Below are 23,799 nucleotides of genomic sequence, written 5' to 3'. Positions count from 1 at the left end.
CCATTCACAGCCTTCTTTACAAAACACACATAAACCTTCTTCCATAAGTTTTCTCTCTCTAATCACCTTCCTCTTTTCTGTTCCATGTTCCCTATCTTCACTACCTTCAAAGAATCTTTTCTGGTTCACTCCACTTTTTTCTAATTATTTTTTTGCTTTGGCTTCCCTTGTACTAGGTTACTATTTTATAACCTGACTTATAAATATCAATTCCCCAGTCATTTCCCACACAAGTATGAGACTCATCTCTCACTAGACCCAGAAGCTTCTAAAAGGTGGGACCCTCCCCCACTTTCCCCCCAGAAGTTGCCCTGTACTCAGGACATGACTAAGCTTAATAACATTCCTACTCCCCACTGAAGCAGCCCTCATGGGATAACTCTTGGGATATTACAGCAAACAACTACAAGGAATACAATCTTATTCTCAATGTCAATTTTCAGGCTGCCACCTGCCCCTACCAATACTGAACTTGGCACCAAGTCTTTCCAAGATTACAAGTTGTTTCATGACTTCAAAGTGTATTGGGAAAAAACACAAAAAAAACATGGCCACTGAAGAAATCTGTTTATCTCCTTGATTCATAGTATATAAACACTTTTCTTTGAAGACTCTTTAGGATGAGAAGACCTGTTTTGTTCCCTATTTCTAAGATTAATCCTATATTCGCAGGTCATGACCTGAATTTCTGGAATGCAAATCAACCCCAATAGTAATAGTAATCTTGTTCCTTACCAGCCCTGCCTTTAGCCTACCTCTGACCATTATATTTTTGGACGGTTTCTGGGAATACAGAAGTTATTCATGAGTCTCTATTATTTAGGGAGTACTTTCTTAGATTAACCTCACTCTCAAAACACTGACTCTTCACTTCCTGTAGCTTAGCCCTGTGTGGTTAGACAGGAAAGTGACTGGCCACTCCCCTTTATCTCCTCCATTATTGCTTAGGATGATAAGATGAACTTGCCTTTTAATCTTTCCTTTAGCATCAGGTGCTTAAGAATCAAGGTAATAAAAGCAAAGCACTTACTTAGCACAGTGCCTGACATATAGTACTTTCCTGACAATGTTAATTCCTGTTCTCTCCCAACACCTTAGGTTTCTTCTTTCTGGGCCTGTCCTCCCCACCCCACCCCCATCCGCCATTGGCTAAAAGATGGCACTGAACTAGACAAACTAATGTCAGACAAACTAATGTCCTTTTGTAGCTCTAACATTCTGGTTAGTTTGCTCTTTTATGTACTGTCTTCACTTGGATCTAAAACGAAGGGGAGTGGAATAATACTGGTTTCCAGAGTGACCTAAAATACATAAAAACACTTGCAGGAGAGTTTTAAAATTCCAAAAATACAAATAACTTTGTAATGTGATGTATCCATATCATTCCCTTATTCTTGAATTACCCTCTTGAACTACGTAGATAGCAGTGCTAAGCTAAATGTCCCTATATAAATTATTTCCTCAATATAATCTAGCTTCCCTAGTGGAAGACTTTGTAATGTACCCCAGCCTAAGGGCTCTAGGTCCAACCTCCAAACATAAAGGTAACACTTCGGTAATCATGCGTAGCTCTTTCCTCAGTGGTGCTTTGATGGAGCCTCCCTGAAATGAATTTTGAACCTTTAAGGCATTATCCCTTAACTTTCACTAGCCCAACCATAATTTTTCCTTCCACCCCACACTCCCATCTCTTCTTTATAAGCAATTATACCCTAAGTCTCTTTCTACAGTTGAGCTGCCAGACACTCTAGTTCTCCCTTCTTTCTATCTCCTTCTCATTATGAGACCTCTTGCAAATAAATACTGGTACAAGGCCAAACTCAGAAGGTCCTGAATTTATAAAGAGGGATCAGGCTCCTAAACTTTCTCTTTGAATTCAGCCTCTTTTCTCCTGGGCTAAAAGCATTCAAAACTGCACTAGCCTTGGGGGGCGGGTTGTCTGCAAGCTGATCCTCACCAAAGGGGTCCCTCATTAGGCAGTGTCGTAGTTGCGACAGCCCACCAGGTTCCTTAAAGAAAAGATCCCTTCCTCTAAGACACAGGCTTTGTTCACTTAGCTATGTCTGCTGCGTTGTAGCCTTTTTAAGGTCTTTCCATGCTGCCTCCCTCAGGGACGCTTTCTTTTGGATAAAATGTCCTTCATTCCTTTAGAACTATCAACATTACCTATCTTCAGTTTACAACCATGGCAGAATAAAACATCCGCAAATCCATCTATTTAGATGCAGGTCCTAGGGAACCTGTATCTAAGTGAATTTACTCCACGGCTGTACCCTCTTATTCCAGAGAAGTATGCTGCAACTGAGGGCTGCATATTCAGAAAGCGTCACTAACAACTACCCATCCAGAAGATATTAAAAATTTCGTTACCAACCTTTCTCTCAACCTTGGACTACTAATTTTTGACACAGAGATATGAGACAATCCAGTGGCCAAAGCGTTTAGGCACCCTAGTGATTAATTACCAGGGCATCAAGGCAACCTTCATTTGTTTCCTCATGGGTAGCAGGGCCCTCTTCTCACCAAGCTTTACTTCCCACAGACACCATCTGCAACTGAGCTTAGAAATGTCATCAGCAAAAGCAGCAGTCTCAGGATATGAGGGAAGAGGATGAAGTGAAGGTTGACATTCCGTCTTTCCTAGGCTGGTAAAAAAATCTCTTGTACCCCACACAACAGAAATTAAACTCTGCTTTCTCAGCTATCAGCAATAAGCAAGCATGGTGTGTTTTTTTTTCGTTTGTTTCTTTTTTGCTTTCTCCTTCACCTCTCACCCCATAAGTTCAGGCTCTGGAGTAGACATTCGTCTTCAGAATTGCCTCTCACTACCCTTCAAAACTGTGAAGCAGCAATAACTCTAAATACCCTGGGGGAGTTAAGTAACCAATACCTCTGGTAAGGCCAAAGCACGCAAGTTGGGTGAGTGGGGAGGAGAGAGAAAAATTGTAAATGAAAAGAAGTGGGTGGACAGGAGATGGAGACAGCTGCACATGGTGAGGAGTGGTAGAGTACCACCAGTAATTCCTTCACGTGTCATACTTCCCCCCAAAGTTGGTCAACCCTGACTTTGCAGTCAACTCTCAATTGAGAGTATTCCTAAATCTATGAGAAATGCCACACCTGGACAGTAAAATTAACCAGTGTCCAGGAATGCTCACCTTGCCTCTCAGGATAACCAGAACAAGCAGTTCCACCTCTCCCTTGGAATGGTTGACTACTTACTTCCATTCCACCTAGCCCTTCAGGTGAGCAAGTTGTGAAGAGAAGTAACTCAATACCTAAAAAACAGTCACGCTATGGGACAATCTTGAATAACAACAGAAATCCCAGGTCAGCACCAAGAACATTAACTGTTAACTTCCTTGAGGCATTAACCTTACCATACAGTTAGTAGTTAAGGACGCCTGTCTGGGAAAAGATAGTGCCTAAGAAACGTAGGTACTGAACAGCATAAAAGGGTTCCCAGTTAGAAATCGCCTTGGGTGTATTAGAGAAAAAAGTCCAGGGTAGTTAGGTCCTCAGCTTTTAGGCCCCAAATTGAAAAGATAGCCACTGCTAGGAAGTGGAAACAATACTCTCTAGTAGGTTGACGTTCACACTCCTAGTCATGAACTTGCAATATATAAAGACCAAAAACGAATTCCTTTTCTCTGGAGGTTAACCAGGAACACAGGATTCCAGGGATTTGAACAATCTTGGGCTCTCCAGTCTCCATCTGGGTAAACAGGCAAGGGAATATCATACTTAAATTTGGAGGATTAAAAAACAAGCTGGCAACCCTCATCCCCATGTTTTTGAATTCAACTTCTTCCTAACGTCCTTGTTCTGGTGTACCCCTTAACCTTTTATGACTGCTTACCCCTCTCATAATTTCCTGACACCTATCTCCCTTCTTCCTGTCTCCTGATGGGTTTTATACCTGCTGTCTACTTATAACTAGCTGGACTGCAGCACATACTACAAGACAAAAATTAACTCTCAGTGTCCTAAACCATGAAAGAGACCGGAAAGCAATTATCTCCTCAGGTGGAGATAGTAAAGATTTTGGAGATAACAGGAATTTTAGCTTTAAACAACTTTGACTCACTTCCTGGATTGGCAATGCATCATGAAATCTAAACAGAGCTAGGAACTTAGTTCCTATGCTACCCCTACTCATGGTAACATACGAACTGGTTAGGGGTGGTGGTGGTATTTCTGGTTTAAAAGACTATTCTTTGTTCTAAACAGCCTCTTACCAACTGCCCTTTACAACAGTTGAGCTCAAACCCACTTACCTCTCCTTTCAGGAGTTGGGGTACGTAAAGCTCAACTCTTTTGATGATCTGGCACCATCATTATTAGTGTAACTGTTTTCTACTTTTAAAACCATCTTACGGTTTTCTCCAACTTTTTTTATTCTCCAGTTCCTAGTCTAGTGTTTTGAAGCACCTCTTCAAACCCTGAAAACTTTTTTTTGGTAGTTTATGAATCTACAGCAATTCTGAGACAAAGAACTCCTAAGATAAAGTGGGGGGGGGGGGGATTGCCCTTTATACCTAGTTAGATCTGCTCAAAGGGTGCATATTAAGAAGTAAATGCAATGGAGCAAAAGTGGTATAGTAACAGGAAATATTTAATTTTCCAATCTCCACTTTCCATTTTTATAAACTGAAAGAAAAAATTTAATATATTACAAAATATCTATACATAGACAAGGTACACCCGACAGTGGGCCAAAACGAGAGAGAAAGGAATATACAGTGTCAGGAACCAGAATCAGGGAGAATGAGGTGGCAACTGACACTTTTCTGATATAGTATTCTCTCTCAAAACCTGCTGGTAACCATTTTAGAACTATAACTATTTATGCATGTTATATATATATATGTATATATACATATATATACATATATATACACACACACACACACACACACAAAGTGGTTGGGTGATGTCTATGGCATAAGCTAACAGAAGTTCTACTTACAAATTTGTACTAACGGTCCTGCTTTTAAACTTATGGATCTGATGTCATTTCCAAATCCTTATCATTCCTATGGACACTTGGGGAAAAACCTAAAGAAACTGGGTCAGGTAAATTTGTTTTTAAAACCACAAAAATGATCATGGTCAAACCAGTTTTGCCTCTCATTCATGAACAGAATCAGATTTCTCATCTGTTCAAAATAATGTATTTAATGGACTAAATATCTTCCATGGTACAAAACATAACCCACTTTTGAATATAATTAATATGTAATATTCTAATAGTCAAGTTGAACTTCTGCCAAACCTTTACTTCCATCACATTTATAGATAACATAGCTGAAAAATTAACAAATACCTGTTCTTCCTCCACATAGATTCCAGGGTATTTGAGTTTCTTTTTACCTCTGCTTTTAGAAATAGTCAAAATTACCACACTTTTTTTCTTTTTCATCTTAAAGATTAGACTCCCAAAATGGGGGTGGGGGGGGGTGAGATGGGATCATACACACACACACACACACACACACACACACACACACACACACTCTCTCACTCTCTCTCTCTCTCTCACTCACCCCCTTCCCTAATAGCAGGGATGGGTGAATGGAGACTTAAGTATATTATTTAGAATATTTGGCATAATTAAAAATAAGGGGTGGAAAGAGGAAGGGAAAAACATTATTGATGACTATCGATAACCAAAATATAATTAAAATATATAGATTTTTTAAAATTCATATTTGATGGGAAACCATTTTTTTTCACTGAAGATACTTTTGAAAGTATCCCAGGCTTAAGTTCTTTAATCAAAAACAGGAGAGTGGGGCCCAATGCCTCAAATTCAAGTATTCTAAAACACAAAGGCCAGTGTCTGAGGACTAAGAAGTCAACAGACAAAAGGTTCAAATGAGCTTTAATGCAATTTACCAATACTAAGTCAGTGAGCCTAGCAAATCTAATCGGACACACTGGTATAAAAAGCCATCAATGCCAAAATGGCTAGAAGGTTCTTTCTAATCAATGTTTGGCCCTGAGGGCAAGGCCAGACCAAAACCCAGAGAATAATAAAGAAATACACACACCGGATATCTACCTATTTCAGTGGGGGGAAATAGTCTTTATGTAAATATCTGAAGAGGGTTCTTCTTTCATTTCTTTACATTTTTTATTAGTGCATCTTTCTCTTACAAGTAGTTTTTAATAAGAACTTGGCATTGAAACATGAAATGTGAATTCTGAAAACTATTCTCCAAGATGCTGAAGCATGTTTGCCTTTTCTTTGTAAAAAAGGGAGCTAACCTACGTTTCACAAATGTCTAGGTCTGTGCAGATAATTTCTATAAATGTGTGTATTTTTAAAACACATTATATGCTGGTACTCACATAGAAATGTAAACCAGAACGAGAAGCCTCCCAAGTTATCCCACCCTGAAAGCATTTCCCTTTTCCATTTCCTGTTTATACTAAGGCAAAATTCTTGCCATGATATCTTAATTTAACCCTTTGTACCAAAACCAAAACCAAAACCAAAACGAATCTCTCTGGAGGAAAATCCCTAAAAGAACTGGCAGGATATACCTGCTGAGATGGGTATATGTCAATACTGTTCTTTCCCCATGGTCTGCTCTTTTAAAATTTTTTAAAAAGGTCTCAAGTATTGATATATCTTCAGAAAAATATCTACCCTAAACTAAGTTACATTTCCATGTATTTTCAGGATTTTTTCCTCTTTGACAATATTACAATGCTCTGTTCAAAGACTTTTTTTTGACATAAAAATATATGTGTAAACAGTATGCTAACTGCTCTTACTAGCCCTCTAGATAAGGAGGCATCATCTCTAACCCCAACTCAGCAGCAATGTCCTAGGCTGTCTGCATTTATAAATCAACTTCACCATCAGAACATGGTTTTAAAAAACAAGAACAAAAAAAATTTAGAATTGAAGAGTTAACAGAGAACAATATAGGAGTTTGAATTTCCTTTCTTTTATTTCAAAAAAGGTAAAGAATTATCCCAGATTCTTGGGCATCTCAACGATTTTTTTTTCTTTTTCCAAACAAATGCCTCAAAGAGACAGAAAGGAAAACTCAAGGAAAAAAGATGGGGTAAAGCCTACCTACTTGCCTAAGAATGCCACTTTCTACAACCTGCTTCATGTGCAGGGAGAGGGGGCATGTCTTTTGTCAACACAGAGCAAACTTTAAGGATGAGTAATTTATTTGGAAAAAAGATATGTTCAAGATGCTCAATGGGGGAAAAAAAGTTTACTTGAAAGCAAAAATATGAGATGGTAGAGAGGAAGAAACATTTATTTAAATCAGCCAGTCACTCTTTTTTCCTTACAGCAAAAGCCTTAGAGCAGCTCAAATTTTCTGAACACTATTCTCTTAAAAAAAAAAAAAAAAAAAATTAAAAATAAAATAAAAAATAACCCCAAACTTAAAAAACCTAAAGAGAGCCTCTCCTGAACCATCTCAAAATTGAAACTGTTCTCTTCTTCTGCTGAGAAGTGCAGGCAATAAACTAATAAAACATTTACTTTTCAATTTAATGACCTCTCCATGTTCTCTACTTATATCTAATAGGTAGAGTTGAAGTAAATATTCTTCCTATATAACCCATCCAGGGGGAACTGGTACCAACATCATTATTTTGTAAGTCGCCTGCTAGTAGCAAGTGAGCAAGGAATACAATGGACAGCTCTGAAGTAGCCAAATGCAGATGATTACCTCGCCCTGGCAAATGAATTCATTAAAAGTTGAGAGAACTGGATGGAAGATGGATAGGGAAGGAATCTTTCAGGACACTGAAGTCTCTGGGTTAGTAAGGAACTCCTCTCCCTCTTCCCCCTCTTGGCGGGACTCTTGTAGGCCCCCGATAGAGTTTTCCATAAGCAGAAGACTGAGCTGGGGCCCCCCAGTTAAGGCCTGCTCCTGAGCTGCTGGCCCCAGTGGTTCCTGGCCCCAGCTCCCCATAGTTTTGCAGTTTGGTCTCTGCATGTGCCACAGAGTTGCTGCTTCCCTCAGCCTTCAGGAATGGTTGCCCGACCACTGAGTGTAATGCTACAGGGACCCTAGCAAAACGGAGGTCCTGGTCCCCTGGAAACTGGACTGAACCTGTACCCTGGTAACTGCTGGACTCCCCAAGGTGGCTCACAGAGCCTGAGAAGGTCCTGTTCTTCACCAGGGTCTGGGCCAAGGATTCTGTCAAGGCTGGACCAGAGTTGCGTTCATCAGTGTCAGTGGCACTGAAGCCTGTTTCAGGCCCATCAGTGTTTCCATAAGTCCTGTTGGGATGGGGTCGGGTGGAGTATTCCACTGGTCTCAAGGCCTGGTGCTCATGTGGCAGGTGGCCAGGAGGCTCTGCTTCAGGCTGGGATAAAAGTTGCAGCAAGGCGGCTGTCACGGCTGGGTTCAACTCCTGGGGGGCGCTGGAAAGATCGCCTTCAACCAGAGGGGGTGGAGGTGGCGGCGGTGGAGGTCCGGGGGGCTCAGGGGGCCTCTTCTCTGGTGGAAGAATGTGAGGAGGACATGCTGTGGAAGGGTTACTTCTTTTAAACACCATCTTAAAAATCACATGTGATTATAAACACAAACACACACACACGCATACATACATACACACTGCCCAACATATATCAATACAAGTAACCAAACATATATAAAGAATAAAATCTTGGGATCAGGAAATTGCAATTTATAAATAAAATCAAGTGATTCAAAGCAAAACAGTTGCATTCTAGATCTAACAGCCGGTGTAAAAAGATCGTATGTTTCAAACAATTGTCCTGATTTTTGTCTGAGATTTCCTCCATTTCCTTCCTTAAAGAACTGTTCTAATATGTAGGTTGTTGGCAGCCTTCCCGCCCCTTTTCGCTGTTGGATCAAAACATTAGTGAAAATAAAGTAGAAAGAAGGAAGATGAGAGGGAACAATATACATGCTGTGGTCACATTTCTAGGACATAATCTTGCTGTACAACAGGAGACCTTGCATGGACTTAGCTAACACATTTTACAGAATGTTTGATGATATAAGATTAACACCTGAAATAGAACTTAAATAATATACAGGAAAGATGAAATAAAGTAAAAACTTTCATTACCATCACATATATACACACACGTGCTTCTCCAAACTTTAGTCCCCTCTCCCCATAACCACATTCTGAAGAATATTAACCGTTATACTGTCATTCAGCTCTGTTACAGTAATCATAAAGACTAAAGTAATCTTCTATAATAACTTTCTATTGTTTTTCAACCTCCCACATTTTTTCCATGCTATGAGAAAAATTACTATAGCAATGTCATGCAGAATAGGCTGCTAATAAATATCTGTTTATCTTGGAGACAGTGACAAGAACTGAGTATTCAGAAATGTATTGAACTAATACTACCCTCTGTCTTTCCACAGATCTTTGACTTTTTCCAACCACTCCCCAGACTCTTCTCCCCACTGCTGGCTAAATTTGCATAAGCAAGGTAATCACTGTTTGATAATGAACTCCTGCCAAGACAGGCAAGTAGATAGTTAAAATGGCGTTGAGTTTGAGAACACATAAAACCAAGTACAGTCAGTCAGAACAGTGCCTTTGGAGAACTGGGAGTCACGCTGCTGAAAGAAAAGGTTTAATGTTTTGGGATATCTTCCAAATGATTGAGTTTTTTTGTTCCCTATGGAAGTATATTTTTAAATGTCCACATAGTCAATTCTTTATTATCTGAACTAGTAATATAAAGTCATTCATTACTCATACAAGCCAAAGATAGTTAAAAACTATTTACTTATAATTAGATATTTTGGTAGCATATTTACCACAATTATATTTTTCAAAGATAATCAATAAAGTATGCATTCCCTTAACATGCAGATGAAAGCACTTTGAAAACACAACAAAACAAAAGTTGTGCAGTGGAAGAATGAAGGCAGGTGCTATATGTAACATACAAGTAGGGTGACCAACAGTCCCAATTTGCCTGAGACTGAGAGGGTTCCCACATTGCCCACTTTTAAGTTTTAAAACCAGGACTGTACAGGGACAAGTTGGTCACCCTATATACAGTACCCACCCAAGCAACTTGTTGACAGATTGGCTGGCTGAGTAGGTGGTAGGAAAAAATGAATTTAATGACAAAAAATTAGCTATGGAGAACTTACAACTTGAAAAGTAGACATCCTGAAAAAGGAGAACTAATTGGACTACAAACATCTAGATTTTGGAGCTTTTTGCTGTCAATACTACATATCTCACTACATAAAAACATCATAGTACCAGTTATTTTTAAGCATTTTTGGACAAGACATAAAATGAAACACCAGGATTTATTTTTTTTTAATACTGAGAGCAAACAACTTTAAAAACACCCAACTGCAAAAGTGGGCAAAGCTAAACTTATATTCTTCCAGGTGTAGTACTTTTCACATTTAAACTTTGCCTTTTATGTAAATAGCCTAGTTGTTTTAATAGGACTAATCCTTGAACTCAAATTCCTTCACATGTATGAGAGGATGAAAAGTATTTCAAAGTAGCAAAAGCAGATGAATTATAAAGAACTATTAAAGGTCAATAAAACTTCTTAACGGAATTAAAAATAAAATCACATTAAAAAACTCATACTGTTATAAGATTTAAATTGTTAACAATATTGCCAATCCATAACAGTTTGTACTGATGGAGGGAGGTATTAATGAAATTTATAAATAACTTAAAAACTTCTTTTGACTCTTAGATTTCAACCATAACCCTTTCTCAACAAGTATAGTGTAGTTAAACAGTAGCCAAAGTGACAGATTTCCACCTTCTCTGGCTTATTGAGTCTGCCCTCTGGTGGAAGTGCTAATGAACAGTAAAATGGCTGAATAAGGCAGCAGGGGCGAAAGCAGCAAGAACAGGAGAGACACATAGGAGATACCAACTGTAAAATCCAGAATGACTTAATAATTAGGAGTGGCATTTTTACTCTCCTCTGAAAAGTAAATTGAGCAATTTTTGGCCATAGGCCAGGCCTGAATTTTACTTCAATTTCTCCATTTGGCCGATAGCTTGTTGGCTCAATTAGTGCTATTTAATTTGAACCACTTCTTTTAGATATTTTGATTATCGCTGAAATTTTTTGTTTTTGCAGGGAGGAGGGTATCAGAGTATGAGATGAGACAAACAGGCCTGCTTTAATTTTAGATTAGCTTTCTCTGTTATTCCATGTCCTGGAGTCTCTTAAAAACTATTGGAATACATAACAGAATAGCAAAGTAAATTAAGAAACATTAAAAAGAAACATTAAGAGAATACATGAGTTCTAGTTCTGTCTCTGTCAATAAATATGGTTCCAGCAGGGGGACCATAAGCAGGCTAATTTAAAAACCTGGATTACGGTTTCCCTATCTGTAAAGTAAGGGGGCTAATTTTATTTGTTATCTTCCAGTTTTAAAAAGCTTTATATAATGAAAAAATAGCTCATATATTTGACTCTTACGCCAGTGGAAATAAGGCATATTCTGCACCATCCCACATGAAATGTGAATGCAGGACCCTAAAGTCGAAGGTTAGTGTACCTGGTCAACCCTTGTACCTCTTCTCATTCTCCAACTCATGGGGTCTTCATGGACAGTGAACATTTCCAAGGAGTTCAAAACACTTTTAGGTAAGTAAAGATTTTGCAAACAGACTGAATCAGACTGTGCATGCTGTGGTCATGTGAGATCAAGGTATAAGATATTTCCTTTTTTCAGATTTTTTTTCTTTAAATAATGCTCACTTCCTAATCTAAAATTCATTCAACTGTCTCTTTCAGGAACACAGACCTTAAAGCAATCATTTTTACATGCTATTAGTTTTTGGAAAGGAACTATAGTTTTAATTATCTACTTGGAAATATTCCCAAATTATTCTTCCAGAAATTAACAATAACACTTTATTAGGGTTTTCTTGACTATATCTTTTAGGCAAGATTCTGTTATCCAACATCCACCGCACTAGAGAACAACTGACTTTGTACAATCTGATGATGGTGTGTTTGGAAGGTAGATTTTCAAGTACGAGTACTAGTTGGCCACCATACACACAGTGGTTCAAGATGCATCACTAGCTACGGTTGTAGTTTCCATGGGTGAGAACACAAGGACTTTACTTACCTACCTCCTAGGAAACGGAAAAACAACCAGTATATGAAAGGTGCTTTGAGAAGCTCTGAGACTTAAATAAAAGAAGCTGGGCAAGAAAACATCACTTGGTGGTATGTTCTCCTGTAGACTAGGTTACAGAAAAACTGAAAACGAGGCCATTGATGTGAAAAAGAAAATGTTAAAGAGATTTTTAAGAGGATCAACAGCACCTGAGCTCAACGAGATTCATGACCGGTCTGTTTACCTGCTGCCTCCTCCTGTGGCATTGTGGGAGTTCTTCGGGGCCCCTGTGGCCCACTGTTCTTGTCACTGTTGTTTTCCTCCAGGCTGCCTGCTGGCTCCTGGGTTTTCATCAGCTGATTCAAGAGAACTGCCAACATATTCTGCATGTCAGCTGGTGTGCTTGAAGCTTCAGGGGTCGTCTGTTCTGCTGAAGGCTGGACCACTGAAGCAGGGGGTGCCTCCTTCAAAGACTCCTCTGGGCCCATGGGCTCTGAGTCCTGCTGCTGGGAAGTGGCTTCCGTTAGGGCACTGATGGATTGGTTCAGGGCCTCCAGCTGCTGCTGTATCTCAGGGTTGGAGTGGATATTAAGCAGCTGCACCATTTGAGGGATGCTCAGGTCGGTTTGGCTCTGCAGCAGGTTCAGTAACACTGCCAACTCGCTCTGATTCAGCTGCTGTGTAATGTCACCGAGGCCTGTGGAGAGAGAGAATAAAGCCAATTTAAGAGGAGGCAGGGCAAGAACCTTTGCCGCCTTCAACTGGCAATAATATCCAGCGCATAAAGTTTCTTTTTAAATGTCTTTTTTTTTCATGCCTCAAATTGTCATGACGCAGTTTGTTATTCTTTATATAATCACTTCACAATACAAGGACTAACTGAAACATCTCTGTATTTTGAGTACAAGTGATTTCAGTTTACCCTTATTTTTCAAGATCAGTGATTTTTCAACACTTAAAAGTAAGTGTTGGGCTGGCCCGGTGGCTCAAGCGGTTGGAGCTCCGTGCTGCTAACTCTGCAGACTGCCTGTTCAATTCCCACATGGACCAGTGGGCTCTCAACCACAAGGCTGCCGGTTCGACTCCTACAAGAGATGGTGGGCTGCGCCCCCTGCAACTAACAATGGCAACTGGACCTGGAGCTGAGCTGCACCCTCCACAACTAAGACTGAAAGGACAACAATTTGACTTGGAAAAAAGTCCTGGAAGTACACACTGTTCCCCAATAAAGTCCTGTTCCCCTTCCCCAATAAAATCTTTTTAAAAAAAATATCCCATTAAAAAAAAAAAAAAAGTAAGTGTTGTAAGAATTATTAGGAGAGATTTTGAAAGTCAGATGTCTCAGGTCCCATTCCTAGAGATCTGGAAATGGTTCAGGAGTGTTTATTTTTAAAGCTTTCAAGACGATACTAATGTGCTGCCAGCACTGAAAACCACTGTTGTAGGTGGACAGGGACGAGAAAGTGTAGTTCAGAAAATCTAGTGGAACCACAGGGGAACTACTCTGTTCTCACAGTTCATCATTATACACTTTGAATATATTTAGATCAGATAACAGTCTATGGAACTACATTTAGCAATTGTAATTGAACATGACTGGATTCTAAGAAGTTCTTATCAAAGCTAACATATACAGGGTTCCAAAGTATGTGTGTTAGAGAACCATGGGTGAACTAACCTTAAATTAAATTTGGCTTACCTAATTTACTGATTTATGCCACAGATCTAATTGAGATATAGTGTTCCTTATTTCAGGAAAGGAAAATAAACTACTGTAGACTTTTTACACCACATGTATAAAACTTGGTTTATCTCATTTTTCCTATAATGAGAATATAACTTCTTTATTAATACTTTAGTGGCGAGAGAGAGAGAAAGACAGAGACAGACAGACATCCTTGCATTTGACTTTCAAAACCTGCCAGAATGTGCTTAAATAAAAGCACAAAGGATCCATCCCAGCACTGACCTATTGCATCCCCAGCCCCAGGTTCCACTTTGCCAGGAGCAGGCTGAGGTGGTGCTGGGCTGCTGTTCTTCACAGGCTCAGCACTTGTCCCTGAGGTAGTTTCTTTTCGAGAGGCTTTGGACGGAGGTGGCTCTTCTACCACAATACCACTTTGTCGTTGCCGTCGCCGTTTCTTACTCCATAATTCATGGCAATCCTGCCAGTGGGGGAGGCTGGAAAAAGACAAAATAAAAGGGAAATTGTATGTGGGAATGTGGTAGTGAGTGAACAGAGGAACGAGATTAAAATGGGAAGGCAAAGAGCAGTGGGAAATGGAAAGGATAAGGAAAACATAAAAATAACCTGAGAGGTTAATAAATAAACAGTACCAATGTAAAAGGAATCATGGCATATATAGTCTGAGGAAATAAAAGTCCAAAAGCTTGAAAGATTTCTACAGTGAGAAATGAGGATCTTACTAGTATCAGAGAAACACCTGCTATATAAATGCCCATATTCCACACGAATAGTTAAGTCTTATAACTATTCTTGCTTGGTATAACAAGAATAAAGGAGAATTTTATTGGTCAAGTTTCAGTTGGGAATAAACAGCACAGAGATGACTGGCTTGTTAATATCTACAAAAAGGCCAAAGTGGTAATTCAAATCTTGGAACACAAGTATATCAGGATTAAATCACCTGTGTAAAATCAACTTATGTGTTATTTGATCTGTGAAGACCAAAAAAGTGGTTCTTTCTTCTTTCTGCTCACTGAATTTCCATTACTAGACATTTTCATTTGCTGAAGTTTATTAGAATATTTCAGTATACTTCCAGACTTCCCATAATAATACAAACAGTCCCAGAAGGTCAAATCTTACTACAATAAAGATTACCATAGCCAAAATGTCTCTGTAACAAGAGCTCCCAAATTTCAGTAAAAAGCTTAAGTATTTCAAGCCACATGGAATATATCAAAATTCTAGTGCGGTAAATTTCTTTGGAACTATCTATCAGATTTGTAGTTACTACCAACTCGTGTACTAATATCCCATCCATTTCTTTAAGATACATAGTCTTTCTGTAAGAAAGAAACACCTAAAAACTGACATGAAAGCTAAAATGCTGTCAGTGATAAATTCAAAGGTAAAAGACTTTACTTGCTAGAATGTGAGATGTGAGTATAACACCTCTGAGGATCCTATAGAATATAGGAAATTCGTAAGGTTCTGCTAAAAGACAAGACACATTCAAAGACTGTATTTTCTATATCAAAATTCAGGATATATGACCTGACAGTGGTGCGAACTACTTAAAACTGAGACTGTCCTTGCAAGTATGGGATACACATGGTCACTATAGACATAGGGGATTCAGGAAGACAGAAGAGTTAAGAGCAAAAACTAGAAGGCACACCTTTAAAGAGGCTCTATAGGGCAATATGCTGGGGATCCAGGGACAAAAGAAGATTGCTGAGTCAAATTAGAATAAATAAATCTATTCCTTGTTTTAAAAAAACATAAAGCAATGAAACCTCTTATCAACCATAATACTACTACTCAAGGATGCCTCTCTATTTGGGACTTGGCCATTTGTAGTTCCTTTAAAAAATGTATCATTTTGAATTTCTCATCTCCTAAGCCTAGGGGGAGGTTTAGGGTCACTACATGGCTACCAGCACTTACTCTGGAGGATCCATTTTGCTGAGGTCGACATCTTTAAGGAAGTCACTCTGTAGGGTCTGCTCAGCTGTACAACGTTTGCTAGGATCTAGCGTCAGCATGTGGTCCAGTAAATCAAGTGCTGCTGAAGGAATGCTGTGGAAAGAAGAGAAAGAACATGTTCACAATGATCCCATAGTTCTTAAACCTGTAACCTTGTGTCAAAGGTTTCTGAATTTCCAGCTCCACGTAGAACTGTGGAGAAGGGGTTGGAAGCTGGCTAAATAAGCAAGCTGATTTGATTCTACACAGGATTTATGAAGTGCGATAATGCAGGTAGAAAACATGAAGCCAGTAGTTATGTTCTCTTTTTGTCTTGGGAAGATCAAAAGCACTATGAGGAAATTTACATATTGATAAAAATAAACGGTTTTCTATCATCTAAAGGCTTCAAAAGAGAAAACTGCAAAGGGGTGACAGTACTCATACACTGTTCAAAAATAAAATGTTTTCCTATGGTGCACTGACATAATAAATTGGGATAAAACTAATTCCCTAGGCCAGGAAAAAATGAAGTCCAAACACAAGCCAAACACAGAGAAAACAGATGTATGTTTTTGCCAAACTCACAAAGAGAATTCTTCTCGTAGACGCCTTCTATATTGCTTCTTCGGTTTCATGGTATTGAAGTATGGCAGCTTGATAACATCAGGCCACACAGCTGGACAAGGGCTACCACAGAGCCGACTGAAAACAAAGCAAAAAGCAAGAACAAGGAAGTAAGTGAGTCAGCATCCTGAATTCTGGAGACTCTAGAAGCAGAAATGATTACCTCCTGAGGTCTGGGGAATCTTGGCTTATTAAATTAGAGGGCATGAAGCAAGGTAAAAATCTGATTTCACTGTTTTAAGGACAGAAAGAGTAGGGCAGAAAAAACTGGTTACAGTTAGCGAAGAGAAAATACCGGCACAATAGTCCAAAATGATCCACATACATGGTTTTGTAAAACATATATATTTTTTTGACTATTGTAAAAGTTTATTTAACAAAAAAGTTCAACATGAAAATGTACATGACTCGAATTTTATATTGCAGTAAATACAACAGGAGCTGTGGTGAGCGGATGTGGAAGCAGTTGATTTCTCTAGTGAACAAAGCCATTCTATTCTTTATACTCATTCCAAGGCTTCTAACATGATGATACTATTTCCTTGAATTACCACCGTTCCAACATTGTTCTGTTGCCCACTAGCTGCCTGATCACCACACTTTCATCTATCACAAGATTCATAAAAGGATCAAACCCCTGCAATATTCTGTGGACATGTCTGCCACCACGTAATTTCAACAAGTTCTTGTCCATAAATCTTTTTCAACTTGGGAGGGTGAGCTTTGCTCATGGTGCCTACTCAGTGAGCTCAAAGACACCAAATGGAATTTGTGGCCTCCCTCACCACATATTTTTAATCTTCCACAGAGGTTTTTGTTACCAATTTTGTTCTGTTCAGTTAGAGTTAATATCAAAGGGCTGAGCTGGTCCTATAATGTCCCTATAGGAAAAATTGGCAGAAAAGAGCCTAAGACTTAAAATTTTGATAGAAAATTGAGTTTACTATATAACAAGGAGTTATATACCATCTTTAAAAAAGTCTACATTATGGGCCGACCGGGTGGCGCAGGTGGTTAGAGCTCCGTGCTCCTAACTCCGAAGGCTGCCGGTTCGATTCCCACATGGGCCAGTGGGCTCTCAACAAAACAAAACAAAAAAAAAAAAAAACAAAAAAAAAAAAATAAAAAAAAAATAAAAAAGTCTACATTAGCCTGCTATATGCTTTCCTATAATCTTACGGAAAAAAACAAACAAACCCGTAACAACAAAAACCTAAATTCCACCCTAACCCTAGACCTTCCTAAAGTCCTCTATTATAGGTCCTATTTTATAATTATCTGTTTACACACTGTACTACTTACTAAACTCTGAGCTCTTTGAAGGCAGGGACCTATCTTATTTCTGAACCCTAAAGTTTAACAGAGAAAGGAATTTGTTACAAAATAGGCTCAATAAATGTTTGCTGAATACATCTGATCTCGATCTAACCTACGAACGATATAGCTACCCTGAAAATGGCATGATTTTTTTATGAATAAAAAATATGCAAAGACCTAAAAAGTAGGTAGAACAGAACTTCATTAAACATATATATAGCCCATGACAAAATATATGGTAAACCTGATTGAATGAAAAGAAACTTACTTGGACATAAGGAGCATAAAATCATTTAGTAGAAAGACTGAAAAGTATTAGAAATTAGGGGATGAGATTACCTATCACACCTGGGCACTCAGAGCACATGCACAGCTGTACCTGATCAGTTCTAGCTGAGCCAGTTCCAGATTGGCTTGAAAAATAGGCTTCTTTGTGAACAGTTCCCCAAGGATGCATCTAGAAAGAGTAAAATTGAGAGGTCAGAAGAGAAATCCCTGGAGCCTATTTCAAGTGTGTCTCAATAAACTTTTATAGTATTATCAGGCTGCATTTGATGTATACCATGTTGTAAATTAGCCCAAAACTGTAGTGTTTGAGTTTCACAAAAGAAAATGTTTCTTAAAGTGAAAATACAGTATAAAGGGTTTAAATTTACTAGTACATCAAACTTTTGCCACCTATAAAGGAGAGTCTATATATAAGCAGAAAAAGGGAGTCAAAAGACCTTTTCCATCAATTCCATTGTAAGTTAAGGAAATAACAAAAGACTAAAAAACCCACACTTCAATTTTACAAGGATGCTCAGTAGTTCCTATAAAGAGAATATTAGCTTTCTCATTTGTCTGCTCTGTAGAATGTGCACCATACTATAGCCCTTTTGGCACCATATTTGTAAAACAAACAAAAAAAAGTTTATTGTCATCAGCCAAGATCAGTTTCAATAGGATTTTCAGATACACTATGCTTAAACACCTTTACCATTTTGAAAAGGCCTTTCAAAACTATATTGACGTATTTATGTAGTTTCCAAATTACTTAATTACAAAAGGGAAATTAGTAATATTTAGTGGGAGGAAAAAGACAACACCTCAACCAAGTGACCAAAATTAACATCACCAATAAGAGGCAAACGGGGTTGATGTTAAGTACAAATGTGATACCTTGAAAAGAACACTTATGAAGTATTTCAGACAAAAACTCATAACCTGAACCTATTCAGTAATTGGTCTATATTTTTCAAAAATGAAAATATACCATGAAGGACAAAGAAAGGCTAAGGAACTGTTTCAGGTTAAAGAATGGCAACTAAATATATGATACTGGATTGAATCCTTTATCAGGCGAGGTATTATTTCCAGGACATTATTAGGGTGCTGATAAAATAAGAATACGATACACTATTAAATAAAAATAGTGTATCACTGTTAAATTTCCTGAATTTGATAATTGTACTGTGCTTATTTAAGAAAATATCTTTGTTCTTAAGAAATGTACATTAATTAAGAGGGAAAGGAGCATGACATATACAACTACTTTCAACTAGTTACGGAAAAAATATGTAGTATATTTATAAACACACACATTTTACTCTATGTATAAATTATATGTTGTATGATACATATACACACAAATATACATATATGAATATAAAAGCAAATGTGGCAAGATGTTAAAAATGAGTAACTCTACTGTGAATGAATCTCAAAATAATTATGCTGAGTAAAAGATGCAAGAGGGAAAAAAGCATATACTGTATGATTACATTCATATAAAATTCTAGAAATGGAAATCAATCAATAGTAGGATTTCCAGGCGGGAATTCCAGCCCATTCTCAGGAATTTTTTTCTGCTTTCCGGTTCTTGAATCCTGAGAAAAGCTGGTTGGGAAATTGGGAAAATTGGCTCCTTGAACCCAGGTGGTTGGTAGTATAGGCCGACACTGTGGAAACGATTCATCGTGGAGAACAGAAAACAGTTTATATCTCGGGATTCAGGAATGGGAAAGCGAAAAAAAATTCCTGAGAACGGGAGGGAATTCGCACCTGGAAACCCTAATCAATAGTGATAGAAAGCAGAATAGTGACTGCCTGAGAATGGGATGGTGTGGACAGAAAAAAGAATACAAAGGAGCACACGGAAACTTTTGGAGATAGAATCTTGGTTGTGGTGATGGTTTTCACTGGCGTATACAATATGTACACTTTAAATATATATTCGATATCTCAAAAGGTTAAAATAGTGAATCTAGATAAAGGCTATACTAAAGTTCTTTGTACTATTCTAGTAATTTTTCCGTACATTTCAAATTATTTCAAAATAAACTTAAAAAAATGAAAAAAATATATGAATATTTTATACTTTTTTATTGTGTGAAATATTTCATTTTTTAAGAAGACGGGAAAGAAAAAAATGAACAAAGAATCTCTTCTCTAGCCTGTGCTTTCAAATGAAATTTATTCACAAATGCTCACAAAACCAATGTTTATATAGTTTCACTTTGAAATTATTTTGCTTAACTAAATCTGAAAAAGCAAAACAGACGTAGCTCTTAGTTATTATTAGCACATTTCTATTAACATTTGTTAATCTCAAATGACAAATTCTTCTAACATTCTCTCAAACCTCCAGAGATTAGAAAAAAGTGAAAATAAAATTTAATTGTTTCCAATATTAACTGCCAAATCAAATTCCAAATACAGTGCTGTCACAACTGGTAAAATAAGAGACCAAAAAAAAAAAAAAGTTGGGCTTTCAGACTCTAGGTATAATTTGTTATAATAGTCTTTCTAACTTATTCCCTGATTTTCAAACTGAACTGCTCCAGCAATTCTCTGAAAAAAACTTGCTACAAAAATATCTTCAGAGACTACCATGGATCACCAAAGTAGTAAGTTCACATCAGAAGTCAAAATCTCAATTCAATGAGTCACTGGCCTTTAAAGAAAACCTACTTTTCTATAATTTTAATTTCCAATTGTGTGTATGGTTTTTTTTAGATTTCAATTTGTTGGGGAAGACATTGTTATGTAATCAACACTTTGCTACTGCACTAAGGTGGCAGGTTGCAGAGACTGAATTAATAGTACCAACAGAGCTATGAACTTTCCCTGTACATCTTAATGGGGCGTTAACTTGAGAGCCTACTTGTGACAATTTAAATGCTAACACTGTTGAAAAGCAAATAGTCCAGAACACAAACACACCCAGCTTGAGTCAGTAAAATTTAACTAAAGCTTTATTTGAGTTGGGTAGGCTACCACAGAAATTATGCTCTTTTCCCTCACTCTTTTGAATTTTGAAATAAAACCCCCACAGTGCTCCTTTTAAAGAATGACATTAATAAAGTTAAAGAATAAGGGGGGGGGGGGAATGATATACTCCACTGGCAAGCATGTATGTCAGAATTCTAAAGCATGGAGCCCAAGGACAGTGTATTACACATAAATCATACAGCATTAAGAAACAATTAATAAACATGGCCTACTGAAAATGTCTATGCTCCTAACAAACAAAAATTGTAAATATCATTTTCCACTGAAAGGAACAAAGAGTCCTTAGAGAAATGGCTGATACCAGTTCTGGGGCAGAAAATGAACAGGATAAGCCTGGAACCAGAAAACAAGGAAGGCAATCCAAGATTACTATGGTTTTATCAAAAGGACTCAAGAATTAACTTGAATAAACTCCTACTGGCCAAAAACTGGAAAGTTTGAACAGGAATTAATCATAATAGATTAAAACACTTCAAATATATCCATGAGTTCATAATGAAACTAAAAAACAAACCCCAAAACCCCTCTCTTTGGTCCTCTTTGGAGGATGTTAGGAAACTACCTCATTATCTTGAAAACTGGTAAATAACATGAAAGAATTAAACCTTTATCCCGACTTTTTCCATATCACTGGTACCTACAGTTAGCCAAATAGGTAAGTTATTTTTATTCCAGGAAGGAATGATATAATTAGAATGTCACCATCACAAAACAACCACAAATGAATTAATGGATGGGGATCATTAACAGCTGATAACATTTCAAAAAGAGACAATTAAATATTATGTAAAGTGGTATGTGTATGCGTAAATCTGCCCTGATAGGGATAAGTATTTTATCAGACATTGTTTAGAACTGCCTGTATAAGGTGATAATTAAAAGCAGACTAATTTGTAGTGAATTATTTTATTGTTTTTAAACTCTTTACAGATAATGTACCCAGTTATTGCCTGTACTCTGGGCAGAGGCTTTCACTGCCTCCCACACCCAACTTTGACATACTATTGACTATATAATCTGTCAGAAGTAGTCAAAACCACCTGTAAAGTAGTTTCAGAGTCAGTGGGCGATTGGGACTCAAACCTGAATTCACCTACAATTTACAGGAAATAAAAGGGACAGAGAAGCATGCTAAAAAAACATCACGAGGGTGCAATTAGCAAAATCCAGACTGTGGAAAACTCTATAGGACAAATGACACTGTTTCTTCTAAGAAAATTATAAGGGGACCCAAGAGAGATGGAGGGATAATCCATAATTAAAAGACTTGAGATAATCAACTGCAATCTATGGACCTTATTTGAACGTATTTGGATTCCAATTTAAACTATGTTAAAAGAGAAAAAAGACAATTGATGAAATATTAAAAAAGTGTCTCTGATATTAAGAAATATTCAGATTTCTCTGAAATTTGCCTAAAAGTTTATCCCCATCCTTTTGAACTTAAAGAAAAGCTGCAAAAGGTCAATGTACAGAGAAAACAGTGTACAAGTTCAACAATATGTGAGTTACAAACGAAAGAAATGAAGGGAGCCTTACCCACAGCTCCAAACATCAATGGCTGGTGTGTAACGCTCCTCTCCTAGCAGAAGTTCTGGAGGTCGGTACCACAGAGTAATGACTTTGTTTGTATAAGGGCGACTGAAATATAAAAAATAATCATGACATACCTTTAAATGGCTTCTGATGCAAAATACTTGTACACTTAAATACAATCAGAAATATCTACCAATTAAAGATGGGATTATCAAAACAGCTCCACAGCAACCTAATAGTTCAAAAGTAAACTGGGCAGAAGTAGGAAATGAAGAAATAACTTCCATTCCAATTTGGGTCTATTTATTTCAATCTAAGGCTGATTCAGGAATTTAGATAAAATTTACTGTCTACAATCTAGATGGTAACACATTTAGAAAATCAGGGAACTCTGACAGTTATTGCATCTTATAGGACACTAGGGTTTCCAAGAATAAAAAAGGATTCTTTCCTATTTCCCACATGTAATTTTGATGAATGCCTCACCTCTCTTCAGAGTTATAGAGTCGAGCAAGTCCAAAATCTGCTAGTTTGATTTGCCCACTGTAAAACAAAAATAATTATTTTCTTAAGTAACAACAGCAACCTCCAAATTACACCTAAAAAGTGCTAATTTATGAGTTAAAGGATCTGTAAAAATGAATTTTAACCTCTGTTCTCTTAGTTCTATTAATGATCACTCTCCCAGAGTAAGCCTCTTTTGACTACTCCAGTTTACAAAGCCTCAGGGTTTTTTGGGTTTTTTTGACAACTACTGTAATTTTGTATTTGACTCAACTAAATATTTATTTAATTTCTTGGCAAATAACAGTAGCTAGAACCTGCAAGACTAAATACTTATTGTTGGGGAAGAAAGAAAGGAGCTGTTCTAGATTAAGAGATTTACAATGTGATATACAGATGATGTATTATAGAACTGTTCACTTGAAACCTATGTAATTTTACTAACCATTGTCACCCCAATAAATTTAATTTAAAAATTAAATTTAAATTTAAAAATTTAAAAAAAAAGAGATTTAAGAGGCCTATCAACAAATCCAATTCATAATCCTTGACTGATTCTGGTTTGAACAAACTAGGTATGTACAAAAGACATTTTTGACAACTGAAAAAATGTAACATATGGACTGAGTGACAGAAGATAGTAGGTAACAATTAATTTTGTTGGAGTATTTAGGGTCAAATGTAATGATGTCTGTAATTTATTTTAACTCAAGCAGAAAAATTAAAAGGGAGCAAATATAGTAAAATGTTAACTGTATATGCATTATTAATTATATTATCTCAATTTTTGTT

At 37.4% G+C, this 23,799-nt stretch overlaps 1 protein-coding gene and 1 pseudogene across 11 annotated transcripts in view; both read right to left on the bottom strand.

The window, feature by feature from the left end:
• The window catches only part of CDK12 (cyclin dependent kinase 12), a 72,057-nt gene that overhangs the window by 26,300 nt on the left and 21,958 nt on the right, over positions 1-23,799 (bottom strand). For 6 of the 10 annotated variants that reach the window (XR_013991994.1, XR_013991995.1, XR_013991996.1 and 3 more), the window contains exons 7-14: positions 22,990-23,046; positions 22,507-22,608; positions 18,074-18,151; positions 16,339-16,455; positions 15,733-15,864; positions 14,068-14,279; positions 12,343-12,795; positions 8,097-8,507 (exon numbers count right to left, since the gene is read on the bottom strand). Coding sequence is in view for 2 of the 10 variants with exons in the window: in XM_081029261.1 (XP_080885387.1) it covers positions 7,795-8,507; positions 12,343-12,795; positions 14,068-14,279; positions 15,733-15,864; positions 16,339-16,455; positions 18,074-18,151; positions 22,507-22,608; positions 22,990-23,046 (1,864 nt within the window). In the remaining 8 variants the exon portion in view is untranslated. Of the gene's footprint in view, positions 1-160; positions 8,508-12,342; positions 12,796-14,067; positions 14,280-15,732; positions 15,865-16,338; positions 16,456-18,073; positions 18,152-22,506; positions 22,609-22,989; positions 23,047-23,799 lie in introns of those variants that run through there. The other 4 variants (XR_013992001.1, XM_081029261.1, XM_081029262.1 and 1 more) reach the window with 4 other exon arrangements.
• LOC308488464 (small nuclear ribonucleoprotein G-like) lies at positions 16,884-17,108 on the bottom strand (annotated as a pseudogene). The gene has a single exon. The product of its transcript is annotated as a small nuclear ribonucleoprotein G-like (transcript).

Source organism: Rhinolophus hipposideros (genome assembly GCF_964194185.1).
Source record: "Rhinolophus hipposideros genome assembly, chromosome: 20".
NCBI lineage: Eukaryota > Metazoa > Chordata > Mammalia > Chiroptera > Rhinolophidae > Rhinolophus > Rhinolophus hipposideros.
The sequence above is the reverse complement of the archived record's forward strand: the minus strand, read 5'-3'. Positions and strand labels throughout refer to the sequence as shown.